Below are 16,405 nucleotides of genomic sequence, written 5' to 3'. Positions count from 1 at the left end.
TAGGAACCAAAGCACACGTCACCTCTGAGATCTGCTGGAGGGCGAACGTCGCATCACAGTAGCTCGGACGCTGAAGATAGTCCAGGTCAGGCGGCCCTGTAGTCCTGTGATGTGGGTCTCTGTTGCGCCCCCTCCTCCTGGCTACCCTCGGCCGGGCAGCTGGCTCCCCACTGCCCTGTGGCTCAGTAGCATAGGCAGCCAGGGCCATGTTGTGGCCGGATTGTGGCCGTAGCTTTTCCGACTTTTGCACTCCGCTCTGCCCCTAAGGTTTAGCTGGGTCGTGATGGGGGAGGAAAGGCTTGTTGTTCCTTGGCTGGCACAGCTCGAGTCTTCATGCTTCTCCAGGCGAGATGGTGGAGGGCGGCGAGTCACACTTTGCGCCTTCCATCCCCACATTTCGCGATCCGGAGGTCTGAGCCGCTTCCCACATTCAGAGAGTGTTTGTTTATGTGTGGAAGGTGGAGAGAGGGAGTAGAGGAGCTCCTGCACTCGTTCACAGCCCACTACTCCGCATAGATCCCAGCACAGAGGAACATGGAAGGAGCTAATCCCACATTGCGCTATGTGCACCGCCTGCCAGAAAGTCCAGCTCTCCCAGCGCGCAGTCTGGGTCCCACTTGTAAATGGGCTCTGTGCACGATGGAGACTAGCCGGGGACACGAGCCTGCTTCTCCGCTCACTGATGAGTCCTCCCGGTGTAGCAGCCACTGATCATGCCTTTCCACAGTGCTCCCGGTGCAGCAGAACAGCAACCCGATCCGTAACTGGGGCCCTGGGAGACTTGCTCGGCTGCCTGTGCGCTCCGCTCTTTCTCCCTTGCTCTTTCCTTGCTTCAATAGATGAGATGTAGAAGAAGGGGGGAGGGAGAGAAAAACTTGCTCTCTCCATTTGTAGAAAGAGAAAAGGAGGGGAGAATGTAGAGAGAGCCGCCCCGGGGCTGTCAGATGGCTGGGAATTCGCTCATACCATTGGCTGAAGTGCAGCAAAAAAATACTCAACAAACATGACTATTATTAGCTGCTTAGCAACAGCTCACCAGAGTAGAGGGACCACCCAGGCAGCCAGGGCTTGTGTGTGTATGTGTGTGAGTGTGTGTATCTCCCAGCTTCAGGGGGAGTCTTAAAGAGAACCAAACCTTCCTCGCATGCACGCCGACATTAACAAGCGTTCCCCTCTTTTCCAGCCTGTGCACTTTCCTCTGCTTTCCGTCTTCACTCTGTAATATCCTGCTTTCCTTTTTCTCCAGTTACTTTTTTTCTGCTTTCTCTTTCCCAGGCTTTGCACTATTCTCAGCTTTCCTTCTTCAGTGTTCTGTTTTCGATCTTCAAGATTTTTTCTATGTTCTGCATTCTCTTCTTCTCCAGTCTCTATTTCTTCTGCCTGCTTGCTTTTTTCCTGATCTCCTGGACTACTCTGCTTTCCCTTTCTACATCAGTCCCTACATTTTTCTTCTGTAGTCTTTCTTCTAGCTAATTTTCCCCTTATAGTTTTCCTTTTCTTCATTACCTATTTTTTTCATTCCTGTGCTTACCCTTAACCATTTGTTCTTCCTCTGTCGTTTCCCTTAGTCTCTTCATCTTTTTCTGCTCAGCATTCCGTTTTCTGCAGTCTCTCCAGTAATCTGATTTCCCAGACTCCAGCCCCATCATCATTCTCTGCTCTACTTTCCCTTTCTGTAGTCTCTGATTTTCCTCTGTCTCTTCACTTTTCTCTTTTCCTTTTAGCCAGTCTTTATAGTCATCAGTGCTTTACCTCCTCTCTGTTTGCTTCATTTTTAGCTGTCTCTAGACTCCTCACTTTCTCTTTCTCTGTCCTTTAGTCTCTGAAGTAGTCTCTGCTTTCTTCTCTGATTTCCTCATTTTCTCTGCCTTTCCTTTCTATTGCCCCCCCACAAGTGTATGATTTTCCCTTTGTTTTCAGCCTCTTCTCCGCTTTAGCTTTCTGTATAGTTGTACGAGTCTCTACTTTCACTCTTCCCTGTCCTCTTTTCTTTGCTTTCCCGGTCTCCATCCAGTCGCTTCTCTTTTCTCTACATCCCTCTTCTTGTTTCCTCAGTAGCCTCTGTTCTCCTGTCTCTTCACATTGCTTTTCATGTTTTCTAGTTACTGTGGTGCCTTCTTTTCCTGACTAGTATATAAGCCTTTTGTTTTCCTGTTTCTATCCCTGCACATATCTGTCACTTCACTGTCTCTGCACTTTATTTCCCATCTTCTTAAATCCGTAGATACTTTTCTCTCCTTTGCCTCTTTTGTCTACAGTATCTGCATTTTCCTCAGCATTCTCTTCTCAACTCAGAGCAGCCTTATAGGTCATAGTTGTAAAAAAAAACCAGGCCTGGCCAAATAAACACTTTTGTGTCAAAGTTACTTTACACGTTCTGTGCCCATCTAGTGGGAACTCTACAGAGATCCTTTAGAGGCGCCTTGGCCCCAAGCTGAAACAAATACTGGGAGGTCCAGCTTGAATTCCCAGGCTTGCACAAATAATGACACAGTGCTTGTGGGAGAAGTACTGGGAAGTGCCAGATTTTTTCTTTCTTCTAACATTCCATTTGCAGGAAAATAAAAAGGCACCCCTTCCAAACTAGCCTACAGTGATCGCTATCATCGTACCAGTTGATAGCTTTTTCTTAAAGCAAATATGCAGTAAATGTAACCCCTTATTACCCCCAAATAATTCATAGCTGTGACTTTCGTCCCACAGCATGCTATGGGTTAACGACCCACCACACGCTATGCTCTAGAATTCCAATGGAACACATGATAGAGATTTGTGGCAAGGATGTATGCTACAGCAACCATATCCCCTTGTAATATATTATGTATTTTGGTACTGATTCATTGTGCATGTGGAAATTATGTTTTAACTGTTCCTATTCCAAATAATTCAGGTATATTTTCTTATTAGAATGCCTTGATAGAATTCTGATACTTTACATCATAAAGTAAATAGCTTAGAGAAAAAAAGCCTCTATCATCTATAATTTTCTGTTAACCTACATAAGGTTTTAACTATGCATCAGAAGTTACCCGCAGAAGTTCACTTGGGCCTCTTGTAGACACAGCTGGCTGCCTCAGAAAAGAGTTATTACCTGTCTTTAGTGACACTTTGCAGCAAAATGATGTCACATGAAATCTGAGTAAATGGGAATAAACTATACTAAATATATTACATGCTGACATTTTGAACTGAGGTGAACAATGCCTTAGCCTCCTCTTTAAAAGTCTAGTAAAGTAAAGCTTTGTCTTATGCAATCTTTATAGCCAATGCACATAACTCTTTTAGAAATCTATGCTATCTGTATCCAGAATATGGCTCTCATAGCCTGCTATGGAGTCATACATTGCCTCCAATTTCACACAGAGGCCTCATACCCATTGGCGATTAAAAAAACGGTCCAATTTCTGGACTGGAAAAAAAGGGTGGAGTGTTATGCCAGTGTCATGCGATTTATATGCGATATTTTATTTTTCCATCCGTTTTTCATCTGTTTTTTTTCCCAGCCAATCTTTTTCTACAGTCATTTACAGGACCATTTACAGTGTCCTATACCACAGAATGGTGATGTATCCGTTAAAAATGGATGGAAAACGGATGGTTCGTTTTTGGTCTGGTTTTTTAATCGCACCCATTGACTTCTATTGGCAAAAATCGCTGCAAATCGCAGCATGCTGCGATTTTTTTCTCAGATCGATTTTGGCTGAGAAAAAAATCGCAAGTGAGATGTCACCCATTCACTAACATGGGTCAGAGTGCAATCCGATTAAAATTGGATTGCAATCATCCGATTTTATCGCCAGTGAGTATGAGGCCAGAGGCACACAATGTGGCTTTCTTTTTGTATGATTCTGGAAGAAAAAAAACATGTTGGCATGCTTCAACAAATGCCATGCCAGAGATATTCTCCTCTAAAAATATTGTTTCTTGAGTAAAATGCACTCCTGGTGTCCACAGGTTTATGATCAGGACCAGATGGGATGTATGCGCCAAAATATCGTGTCTGTACTCATGACGATTCTGTGTTCTTGGACCCATAAAGTGAATGTTTGTCTTTTGTAAAGCCTTACAAGACTGAAACTGAAATTCCATAGGAAGTTTATGCAAAGAGTGTTTAGGGTATGTTCACACAAAAGTTTTTTTGAAGTGGATTTTGAAGCGGATCTGCTTCAAAATGCACATAAACAAAAAAAGCTTCAAATACTCTTTTGCCCTGATTGAACAAGCAGTTATTGTGAATGTTTTTTGGTATAAAACAGCTTGAAATATCTCAAAATATGTGAGCAACAAAATAATTTCCATCTTTAGCATTTTTACCTGGCCAGTAGTGATGAGCGAATTGTGCTCAGATAAGGTGCTATCCGAGCATGCTCATGTGCTAACAGAGTGTCTTTGGTGGGCTCAAAAAATATGTTTGAGTCCCCACGGCTGCATGTCTCATGGCTGTTCAACAGCCGCAACACATGCAGGGATTGGCTAACAAACAAGAAATCCCCACGTGGCTGTCGAACAGCCGTGAGACATGCAGGTATGGGGACTCGAACATATTATTCAAGCACATCGAAGATACTTGGTTAGCACATGAGCATGCTTGGATAACACTTTATCCGAGCACGTTCGCTCATCCTTACTGGCCAGCTCTGAAAAGGATTGGAAAAGGGAGTGGAGTTTATGCGGAGGGGCTGCTGGTGAGCTTATCCAACAAATTCAACAAAATTCATGCTACAAAAGTCACATAAATTGCAACAGCAGAGCACTTCAATCATTTGGCATGCAAAACTCCAGTCTTGTTGAATTGGGGCCTATGAATACTCTTTCATGTGTGTATTTTAAAGGGAACCTGTCACCTGTTTTGGCCGCTATAAGATGCGGCCACCGCCTTTCAAGGCTTATCTACAGCATTCTATAATGCTGTAGATAAGCCCCCGATCCGACCTGCAAGTGAAGAAAAATACGTTTTATTATACTCACCCAGGAGGGGGAGGTCTCGTCCGATGAGTGTCGCAGGTCCGGCGCCTCCCATCTCCTTGCGATGCTGCCCTACTGCTTCTGTATGGCTCCCCGGCATCGCACTCCTGTGCAGGCATACTTATCTGGCCTGTTGAGGACAGAGCAAAGTACTGCAGTGCGCAGGCGCTGGGAAAAGTCAGAGAGGCCCAGTGCCTGTGCACTGCAGTACTTTACTCTGCCCTCAACAGGCCAGATAAGAGTGCGATGTTGGGGAGCGATGAAAAAGGAGGACAGCGTCACAAGAAGTTGGGAGGCGCCGGACCCGAACATGCGACACCCATTGGAGCGGACCGCATCGGAATACCCCCCCCTACTGAGTATAATAAAACTTATTTTTATTATCTTACAGGTCGGACAGGGGGCTTATCTACAACTTTATAGAATGCTGTAGATATGCCCTGAAAGGCAGCGGCCACATCTTAGGCTAGTTTCACATTAGCGTTTGGAGGCGCAGCGGACGCTTGCCGTGAAACTCCGCCCCCTGCAGCGCCTCCTCCGGTCAGCTCCGCCTATGGGCGCATGCCGCTGCATGCGAACTGCGTACCCTATCTTTAGCATTGGGTACGCAGGCCGTGCGCAGGTATGCTTTTGCCGCCGCATGCGTCCTTTTGAAGGTGCGGTGATCGCACCAAAATGCAACACGTTGCGTTTGGCATAGGTCGCCGCACTGTCAAAAGGACGCATGCGGTGGCAAAAGCATACCTGCGCGCGGCCTGCGTACCCAATGCTAAAGATAGGGTACGCAGGCCGCATGTAGCGGCATGCGCCCACAGGCGGAGCTGACCGGAGGAGGCGCGGCAGGGGGCGGAGATTCACGGCGAGCGTCTGCTGCGCCTCCAAACGCTAATGTGGAAACCAGCCTTTTAGTGGCCAAAACAGGTGACAGGTGCACTTAATATCAGATCCGCTTTAAAATGCATGTAAAAAAACCTGTGAAGTTACCCTTAGGATAAGTTTACACGACCGTTTGATCTCCATCCAAGAAAAACGGTCCAATTATGCCAATCAGCCTATGATCAGAGTTTGATCAGAGTGGGATCCGATTTTCTCAGATGTGGAGAGAAAAAAAGAAAAGACTATCCACCTCCTCCATCTAGTCAGTCCATGAAAATCAAACCGTACTCAGATGCCATTTGAATGCAGTCCAATGTTTTCCACGGGCCCATAGATTTGAACGGACGATTTTGATCAGACACACAGATCAAAATTGGATATGTGCACATGTGTCTCATAGAACAACATTTTACCAGTGCTATCCATCAAAACGAAGGACAGCACTCGTCCGTTTTAAACGGTTGTGTCCACGAGACCTAAAAGTGATTTTTGATATGGATATTGGAGTGGAATCCTTAAATAATAAACTATGAGTTATTCCCATATCAATTTTTCATGGCCGAGTTATGAATAAGGGTACCGTTACACCTAGCGATGCACCAGAGATCCCGACCAGCGATATGACGCGGTCAGGATCGCTGGTGCATCGCTAGGTGGTCGCTAGTGAGCTGCCACACAGGCAGATCTCACCAGCGACATCGCTGGGGACGGGGATCGCTACTTACCTGTCAGATGCGGCGATCCTGACGTCCTCCCGCCTGGCTCCACGCGTCGCTCGTCGGCGCCACAGGAAGCGCCGCAGGAAGTGACCGACGAGGAATGGTCCAGGAGCTTCTCGCGCGATCAGCGATAGCCAGCGGGGGAGCCGGTCGGAGGTAAGTATCACATGCAGCGATATCGCTAGCAATATCGCTGCAACGTCACAAAATCGGTGACTTTACAGCGATATTGCTAGCGATATCGCAGTGTGTAACGGGGGCTTTAGGCTCGGTCCACACTATGTCTTTGCTCACTGTCGGCGGTATACACTACAGAAAATGTGTTCGACAGTGCGCACTGTCAAGATGGATACAAATATATATCACATAGCATGTTTCTTTGCAGTAGTCCTCTGTATAGAAAAACACACTCTGATGCTCTTTCCTATACAGTTAAACGGTATCCAGCCGCATACTGGCCAGACAGGCTGAAAGAACACACTTTCAGCCTTCGCCTGGTGAATAGACGCCTGTGGCAACGTTACAGTATACGTCGGGAAAAGCTTGTGATGTATACTGTGGGATAGACGTACGGACAGAATGTGCACTACCTAGCCTAACTCCATCTGGGCGCCAGCAACAGGGCAAGGAGCTACAGACACAGCCAAGAGGTACACTTTTTTCCCCATAACATCCATAGAAATGAATGGGAGTGAAGGAAACAGCACAGTGACAAGCCACTCTGTATGTTTCCATAGTCCCACTCCCATCTCCACAGGTTGGCAACTGGATGAGCTATTTCCGTTCCAGCCATGAAAGGCAGAGATGAGAATGGAAATAACTCCAAAGGGATTGAAGTTCACAGAGGACAGAAATGCTGCCATTTGCAAAAGCTCATCATGGGTTGCAGAAATTGATATGTGTTGAGGATTTTGAGATTGGCAGCATGTCAAGTTCTGTGGTGGATTTTTCACCTTTCCGTGTAGCAGGATTGAATTCTGAGGTAAATCTGAATCAAAATCCACATGAAAGTAAGGCCATATGTATTTTGGTCAGTATTTTACCTCATTAATAATTGTAAGCCCAAACCAGGAGTGGACAGTCAGCGGAAAAATATAATAGAAACACGTCACCACTTCTGTATTTATCACCCACTCCTGGTTTTGGCTTAAAAATACTGAGGTAAAATACTGACCAAATTCTCAATGTGTGAATGTAGTCTAACATGCAGATTTTGATATGGATTTCCAACCTTGCCTAAAGGGCCTGTCACACTAAGCGATATAGCTAGTAATATCGCTATAACTTGTGACGTTATAGCGATATTGCTAGCGACATCGCTGTGTGTGATACTTACCTACAACCCGCTCCCCCGCTGCTTATTGCTGATCGCACGAGAACATCCAGGACTGTTTCTCGTCGTCAGCTTCCTGTAGAGAGACGAGCAAGGAGCGTGGAGCCGGGCGGGAGGACGCAGGATCGCCTAGTGTGACAGGTAAGTAGCGACCCCCGACCCCTGCGATGTCGCTGGTGAGATCTGCCTGTGTGGCAGCTCATTAGCGACCACTTAGCCATGTACCAGCGATCTGACCGCGTCATATCGCTGGTCGGGATCGCTGGTGCATCGCTAAGTGTGACAGTACCTTTAGGCCACGTTCACATGTTCAGTATTTGGTCAGTATTTTACCTCAGTATCTGTAAATCAAAACCAGGAGCGGGTGATAACTACAGAAGTGGTGACGTGTGTCTATTATACCTTTCCTCTGGTTGTTCCATCCCTGGTTTCGGCTTATAATTTATTGAGGTAAAATACTGACCAAATACTGATGGTGTGAACGTGGCCTTACTACAACTCACTTATGCCCTAGAGAGATCCAGGTAACATTCAGGCGCCTTCAGTTTATGTCAAAATATTACAAATACTCAAACATTGATGCTCCCTGCTAAGAAGACCTGGAAAACCCTAATACACCAATATAATCCTGAATGTTGAGCTGAAAACACCAAACATTGCTAAATATAAGTCGCTTTAAGACAAATGTAACCTTTTCCTAGCTGTCTGACACGATTCCTGAAAGGGATCTGCAACTTTTTTCCTCACAAAGTCCTCTGCATGGACTTGGACTAGAAGATATTCCAGCAGTGAGGGAGTTAACAGCAGCACTGTGTGTGTCCATTGAAGAAAAAAAAAAAAACCTAAGCGTTGTTGGCGGGGAGGAGGGAGCTGAGGGGACAGGCCTGTGGGAGAGAGAAAAGCCGCCCGACCGGGGCGGGAATTCCGCCTGCGTCACGTGACGGACGGGCCCCCTGAGAAGGCGCGCTCCTCGCGTAGTGCAGGCATGTGCACAGTGCAGCTCACGTCACGGGGCACAGCGCCGTGTATACGCACACGCCATACTGCAGCGGTTCTGCAGGACACATGTGCTGCTGAGTAAAGAAATACCTCACAAGCCATAGTACATTCCTGAGAGGACACCGTCCCCCTTGACGCTGCCCAATACCGTGACAGGAGCCCTCCTGTACCGTGTATACAACACCATGTGCACAGGCGCAGACCACCACTGACCAGAGAAGCCCCCTTATGTATTCAGCCCCCTCACACATCACTTTATTATACAACCCCGCAGTCTCCTCGCGCGAAAAGCTGACACTTTTCTTTGAAGGAACTGTCCACTTTTGTGGACATTTTAATTATGAAGTGCATGAAGTAAAGCCTCCGATTCCCTGACACTTGCTATCTGTAGAGTGAGCTGACTGAGAATTTGTCAGTGAGCCCATTCAGAGTGAATGATGCGTTTGGAACTTATTTGAAGTTGGATGTGCAATGGAACAAAGTACCTGTAAGAGCCGAAAAGGGCAGAACTAGTAAGGAAACCCAATTGCAAAAATTATATTTTTAGGCAAAAAAAAATAGATGTATTTAAGTAAAAAAAAATAAAATAACCCTTTTCACGTATATGTCACATTTAAAATCATAGCTGGACAACTGTATACTTGAAAATAAACAGTAAATGTAAAGTATACATTATTCCTAAGATGGAAAAGGACTGATTGCTAGGCATCCCATGGCTGGGGCCCCGACGATCGCTGGGATGGGGTCCGTTTTGAGTGTCGCAAAGATGCACATGCTTTACCTCCGATCCAGCGCTATTTCCGGCAGTCCCATCGACAATAGTGGTTGTACATGGGAATCTCCCGTATCCAGAGCCCCATTCTCGGAATCACTGGGGGTTACTGCAGTCGGACCCCCATTGATCAGTACCTTGCCTAATGGACAGGGGATAACTTACTATATTGGGAGTAACCCTTTAGGCTACGTGCACACGTTTTGTATTCGCAGCAGATTTTTCAGCCCCAAAAATCAGCATTGGCAGGATAAACGCTGGTATAACAGGCGTGTTTTTTGTGCGCGTATTTATGCGTTTTTGCCTGTTTTTTTCCCCCCATTTACTTGAATGGGTGATAAACACTGAAAAAAACGCTGAACGAATTTGCGCGCTGCATATTTGATAAACCGCTCTGAAGGTTCAAACCTGCAAGTAGACAATAAGCAGCATATGCGCGAGATTTCAGAAACCTCATTCGCTTTGCTATTAATGGAAAACGCTTGTTTTTTTCCCACGGGGAAAAAAAATGCACAAAAGATATCACGTGTGAACAAGACCTTAAGGCCGGGGTCACACTTGCGAGTGCAATGCGAGAAACTTGCGCCTCAATACCCGGCGCCGGAGCGCTCAGCTGCATAGAAATACATGCAGCCGCACACTCTGGTCCTGAGTGCCGGGTATTGAGACGTGAGATTTGTGCGAGTGTGACCCCGGCCTAAGGAGGGATGCTGCATTCATGATGCTGTGAAGTTCAGGGTCAGGAGACCTCCATCACGGTCTGTGACACACGGATGTGTTAATGCGGCCTAAGGCCTATAAGTATATATTGGGAGCTTTCGCCAACGTATACTGTAAAGCTGCCATACGAATGTTCTAGGATGGACTGGGGTGCCCCTACTGCACCCGACAGCAAATGTCAGAGGAAGAGAAGGATCCGGCATGTTGGCTCTCACAGTAGGTACACTGCGTCCATACACACATGACAGATGCTATTCCCCTCATCTCATTGAAAGCACATGGAAGCTCGGCTCAGCTGAGTGTACATGTGTGTAGAGAGGCTCAAGAAGAATAGTTGTCACCAAACAAGTGACATTTACACACTGCAGTTTTCAGACCTGACAAAAATTGTCAGAAAAATCACAAAAATGGTTAAACATATTTTTTGCCACAGCTATCATTTTTTCCATCACCTTACTGTGGAGCTCTTTTGCCAGATAATACGCTGCTCACATAGGCGTCACGGTCTCTGTTTATAAGGAAAGCCTTAATTTAATGCCATTTTGTGTGGTCAATTGTGCGAAGGAGGGCAACAGCACCTGACGGAACGCAATGACCTAGAATGACATCCGCCATGGCTTCGTCGCCGTCAATATTCTTGCTCGAAAATATGATAGAAGAATGAAAAGGGAGATTCCACGTGGATCCTCCAACACAGATGTAAGCAAGGTTACAACTGCTGAACATCAAAACAGCGCGTTTCCAGCTAGGGTTCTGTAAAACCTTGGAATCTAAACCTTGGGAGGGCAAGTAAAGGGCATTATTTTAGATGCTGAACTGCACCTGAGGCCAATAGTTTAAGCATGGAAAAGTTCTAGGGGTTCCTCATGAAGACAATGGTTCTTCAGAGGTTAATCTGGAAGAAAGGATGGAAATTACTGTTCTTACAACAACAGAAATAATAGGTCACAAGTTCCTATTTCGTTCAGAAAAGAGCTGATTAAGAACAAGTGCTTCCTGATTTCAATAGTAGTGCAGTGTTTCAGGAACATGCACTCTTAAAGCAGATCTGTCCATGATTTTAAATTCAGATTGACACAAACTCATACATTATAACATGGATCTATCAGACCTGATGGGACTGTTGTTGTTACTCTGAAAATCCATGTCAAAATGGCTGCATAATCCTAAAAAATTAAAATGAGCATTTTATGAATTCAGCTAGAGCTTTACTCACAAAATATTCATTTTAATATTTGCAAGGTAAACATTCACAGAGGGGTACGTCTGCTACAAATACTTAACGTGCACATCCCATACAAACAGCTTATCTTACGTATATTTTCAAAGTAAGCACAGCAGCCTCATAAAGTCTTGTGTTTGCTGATTCTATTGTGAAATATGGTGAATATAACCTCTTTAGGTGCCAAAAGTTTTAGGCTATGTGCCCACGCTAGCATTTTTAAACGCTCAGGAAACTGATCCCCTTCCCAGAAAACGTGCGTCTTTTCTCCGCGCGTTTTTTACGCGTTTTTTGACGCGCGTTTTCTGGGAACATTGGGGAAGGATAAAAACGCTGAGCAATGCGGAAATTAATGAGCATGCTGCGTTTTTAGCCACTAAGCGATTCCTGAGCGGTTAAAAACGCATGCATTGGCACAAAAAGCCAAAAACGCATGCAAATTAATTTGAAGCATCTTTTAAGCGTTTCTGCAGCGTCTGAGCCGGCACAAACGCTGCAGAAACGCTTAAAAAAACGCAACGTGGGCACACAGCCTAAAAGAGGCGGTTTAGGCTTTCACCTGCCTATAACAGAAGCTCCCCCTAGTGGCGGCTGCAGGCATCCAGAAGCTTGTGTTTTATATATATGTCCTATGCAAGGGATTTGGAGTCTTGTGTCTCACTCCAGGTAAGATATATTACTAATTAACCAACCTATATGGTTCCATGGTGATGAATCACATCTATTTGTAGTGGACTCGAAGGCCGGGGTCACACTAACCGACGGAAAATACGGTCAGTATTTTACATGCGTAATACGGATGAATGGTCCATAAACAGTGCTCCGTATGTCATCCGTAATCAAGGTGTGGTTGCGTATTTTGCGCATGTCAGCATCCGTATGTAATCCGTATGGCATCCGTATGGTGAGATTTTCTCGCAGGCTTGCAAAATGGACATATAATGGAGCCCTATGACAGGGTTTCTAACAGAAAGCAAAGCATAGATATAGACACATAGAATGCATATATATATATATGTATTCTATGTGTATATATCTATTCTTTCGTTTCTTTATTAAACCTGTCAGTGTGAGTTTACTGTATAGCGCACTGAATTGCCGGCTTTGCTAAAAGACACCAGGTGCGTATTTCTCGCAAGTCACATGTGTGTTCCGTGTGTAATCCGTATTTTTTGCGCGCCCATAGACTTGCATTGGCGTACTACGGCCGTAGTACGCTGACAATCGCAGCATGCTGCGATTGGCACGGACCGTAGAATACGCCCGAGAAATATACGCCTGGTGCGAGGGACCCCATAGAGAATCATTGGTCCGTGTCTAATGCGTGCTTTTAGTGCCTCTCACACGGCCGTATTCCTCGCCAGTGTGACCCCGGCCTTAGCCTAATAAACTGTCCCCTTAAATATATTGTGAACGTGTGAAGATGAGCTTCATAAACATTTCAGCACATATGGCTGGAACAGAAGCTACAATTGGTTGGGTTCTTGGCTGCTTCATAAAACTATGAGAAGCATATTTCCAATGCCCTAGAATACTATTATTCTGAAAAAAAGCAATGGCTGGATCTAATGGACTGCCAGCCACCATGTATGAGCTGAGCTAGCGTTGTACAGTCATTGCACTCATGGGCTTGGCCAACCCATGCTGGACGCAGGACAGCACGCTGGAAACACAGTCTGGGCACAAGATACATTCTAACCACTGCCATTCGTCATCACTCACACACAGGAAAGCAGACTGGCAAGAAACCTGTTCCATTGACGATACTAGGTTTTGGGAGTGGTGATTTGTGGAAGGCACCCTGCACCTCTATGTGGTTAACTTTCCCAAAATGACCTAAAATAATGCTGCCAGCAAATTCTTTGTGGAGCTTGCGGAGCTTTATGAGTAGGCAAGTGCTATCGTAATGATTCTCTCCCTGTGGTCTAGTCTCCTTCATATGCAACTCATGTATTACTGTTGGGATATAATTGGCCTTGTTTGAGTAATGCTCTAAAAAGAGGAAGAGGTGTCATTGTAATAGTCTGCCTCAACTTGGGTGGTCAGAGGTATTCCTGCCCCCAGTTTGTTTTACTGAGTGCTGCATCCCTGGCCATAATGCTATTCCTAATCAATCTGCCCCTATTTACATGTGTAAGCTTTGCTGGCTTTTCATATGCCTGCCCTGGACATGTACACCAGGTTTTGCAGGTTTTGTTAACTTCCGCTAAATCTTAGCACAGATGTGTAGCAAGGAAAGACATGACAAAGGTGTCTTCTTCATTCCTGGGGTGGGATGTAGGAAAAAGAGAAAGGATAACTTGATGCAGGTGAGCAGTCTTCACTTCTCATATCTACACTAGAGGTTACAATTTATCAGCTCATGTGCAGCATTCCTAAGGAGTGTGAACAAGGGTCACCATGATAACCGCTACAACACTGAGCCTTCTGTATAAAGCGATCACATAATCTACCGTATATTGACCATTAATCCCAAAGTATCAGTAATAGTACAGTACTACTACTAGTTCCACTGGGTTTGCCTATACTCTGCACCTGCTTCCTTACAAGCTCAACCACCAATAGTCCAAAAAACACTAGTAGTCCAATATGTGGTCAAACATCTGGGAACCAATCTAACAATTTGTGACAGATGGGAATATGGGATTTCCTGGCACTACTAGAAGAGGGATCCAGGGAGACAGTGCAGTCACTGAACTCACCTGCAGTGAAGTAATATCTGTTGTATATTAGTAGGCGACACCAGCTATTAGTGAACCAGTGGAAAGCATGGTGCAACAATTAGAGGTTATGGACAATGATAAATTACATAGCAGAGCACTGCATAGAGATGTAAAGAAACCTGGGTTCACACTATAATCCATAGCATATACATTTATTACCAATGTAGTTCTACAGCTCCAGTCTGTAACCTCTCGGAGTTGTGCAAGTTATAAGATATGTTGAATAACTTCCAGACAATACATATGCTTCCAAAATGCCTATAGGCTCTTGTTGATAGAAACAGACTATCCAATGCAATTACACAAGCCATAGTAGGAGCATTAGACTGACAGCTCTTCATAGAGCGTTGACAGTGGCCATCACTGATGACAGTGCTTGTAAAAATATAGGTAATATCCAGCTTGTGAGCACACAGTGGCTAGACTGTCCACGTAAACCAAGACAGCCCAGGGCAGAAGATGACTTTTCATAAGACAGATCACAGTGCAATCCTGGAAGCCACCATCCCTTGGATTCTCTGCCAGAGGAACACATGTATTAGAGATATAAGCGTGAGAGGTGAATGGCAAGTAAAACAATTCCTCTTCATTGTATGCCTCTTTCATCCAGCTAATCTGGTTTACACATCACGTATACATAATTCCATAGGACTTTCAACACTGATAGTGGTATAATGTGTGTGTGGGAGAAATAAAGATGACAAAACTGGGAGCAGGACCTTGCCAGCTCCCACTGATCTGCCTGTCAATTTTCTTTCCTGGAGTTTTGGAAGTGGATTTGATTTCAAGCCTGTGTGTCCTACGATACTTTTGCTGTCCAAATATATTACCAGATAATACGCATCTCCACCACAATGAGCTACACCTTTTATGAAAAAACAATGTCACTTAAAAATCCCCTCTTGTCACACACTGAACACACAAAAGTCTAAATGGAAACTCCAAACTAGCAAGATCCATGGTTAGGAAGTCTACATAGTGCAAGCAGTGCTAATCTACAGCAGTAAAATGATTGTGAACATTCCCTGGAAAAGGACCCACACCTCACTTTGGAATCAGAGTATATTATTATTATTTATATCGCACCATTGCTTCCATGGTGTTGTACAGGAGAAGGGGTTACATACAAATTACAGATATCACTTACAGTAAACAATCACAGACTGATATAGAGGGGAGAGAGGACCCTGCTCTTGCGGGCTTACATGCTACAGGGTATATGTTTGGAGCTGATATTACACCATGATCTTTCCACAATTCCCCCTATGACACCACATAATCCCCATCCCCAGATCCTGTATCCACAAACACACAGCCTGCCAACCCTTTGCTCCTCAGCAGTAGCAAGATCACCACTTGCCAACAGCCCACTCCAGAGAGTCATTTATGTGATTATCCCCCATGCAATTCAGCATAACATTGTACTCACCATCAAGTCCCTTCTCTCATGTGCTAAGCCCCAGTGAAATGGAAGATGATATTTCTCCCTGTATCCTTGGGGGTTGGGGGGGGCTTTGAGATCACATCAGTTCCCTGCCATCAGGAACTGAGAGTGTAATAATCCTTCTGGTGTGCAGGCATTCTGCAGAGTGCTGGAAGCTCTCACAATTACATGACTGTTTCTATTAGGCAGCTCCATCGTCTTCCATGTGGGTGGTCTGCCTCTCAATAGGCAGGACCTGTCAGCGTCACGTGACTCCCAGAAACAAGAAAGAAGGAGAAGAGACACGGTGACCCTTTTAATACAATAAACATCTACAAGAGAAGGCAAAGCCCTGTAAACATGTTCTGTGCACCACCAGGCACACATACTGCACCCCCCTCCTTTCATCTGCTTGCCACTGCAAAAGGAGACTGATAGGAACATGGTCACACTATGAACCTGGGGCATTTTAGCTGCATCATTCCCTAGATTCTTTCAACACTTCTCTACAAATTGTTTTACATTTAGGTTATTTGTTTTTGCTTTCTTTCGCTATATTCCCTAGCAGGCATGATCATTTGTATAGTGTGAGCTACTGACAGTCCATTAAAAGTGTATGACACTGATGTTAATAGAGGAGTGATTGATGGGAG

General features: G+C 45.2%; 1 protein-coding gene across 3 annotated transcripts in view; it reads right to left on the bottom strand.

Moving 5' to 3' along the window:
- Positions 1–15,907, bottom strand: part of PTCH1 (patched 1) — a 213,867-nt gene extending 197,960 nt beyond the window's left edge. For 2 of the 3 annotated variants that reach the window (XM_073545958.1, XM_073545960.1), the window contains exon 1: positions 23–844. In XM_073545958.1, the coding sequence (XP_073402059.1) occupies positions 23–208 (186 nt within the window). In that variant the 5' untranslated portion in view covers positions 209–844. Of the gene's footprint in view, positions 1–22; positions 845–15,758 lie in introns of those variants that run through there. The other variant, XM_073545959.1, reaches the window with a different exon arrangement.
- Positions 15,908–16,405: the final 498 nt, after the last annotated feature.

Source organism: Dendrobates tinctorius, unplaced genomic scaffold, assembly GCF_039654945.1.
Source record: "Dendrobates tinctorius isolate UK_male_01 unplaced genomic scaffold, ASM3965494v1 ptg000144l, whole genome shotgun sequence".
Lineage (NCBI taxonomy): Eukaryota > Metazoa > Chordata > Amphibia > Anura > Dendrobatidae > Dendrobates > Dendrobates tinctorius.
Note: the sequence above shows the minus strand (reverse complement) of the source record. Positions and strands in the feature narration are given on the sequence as shown.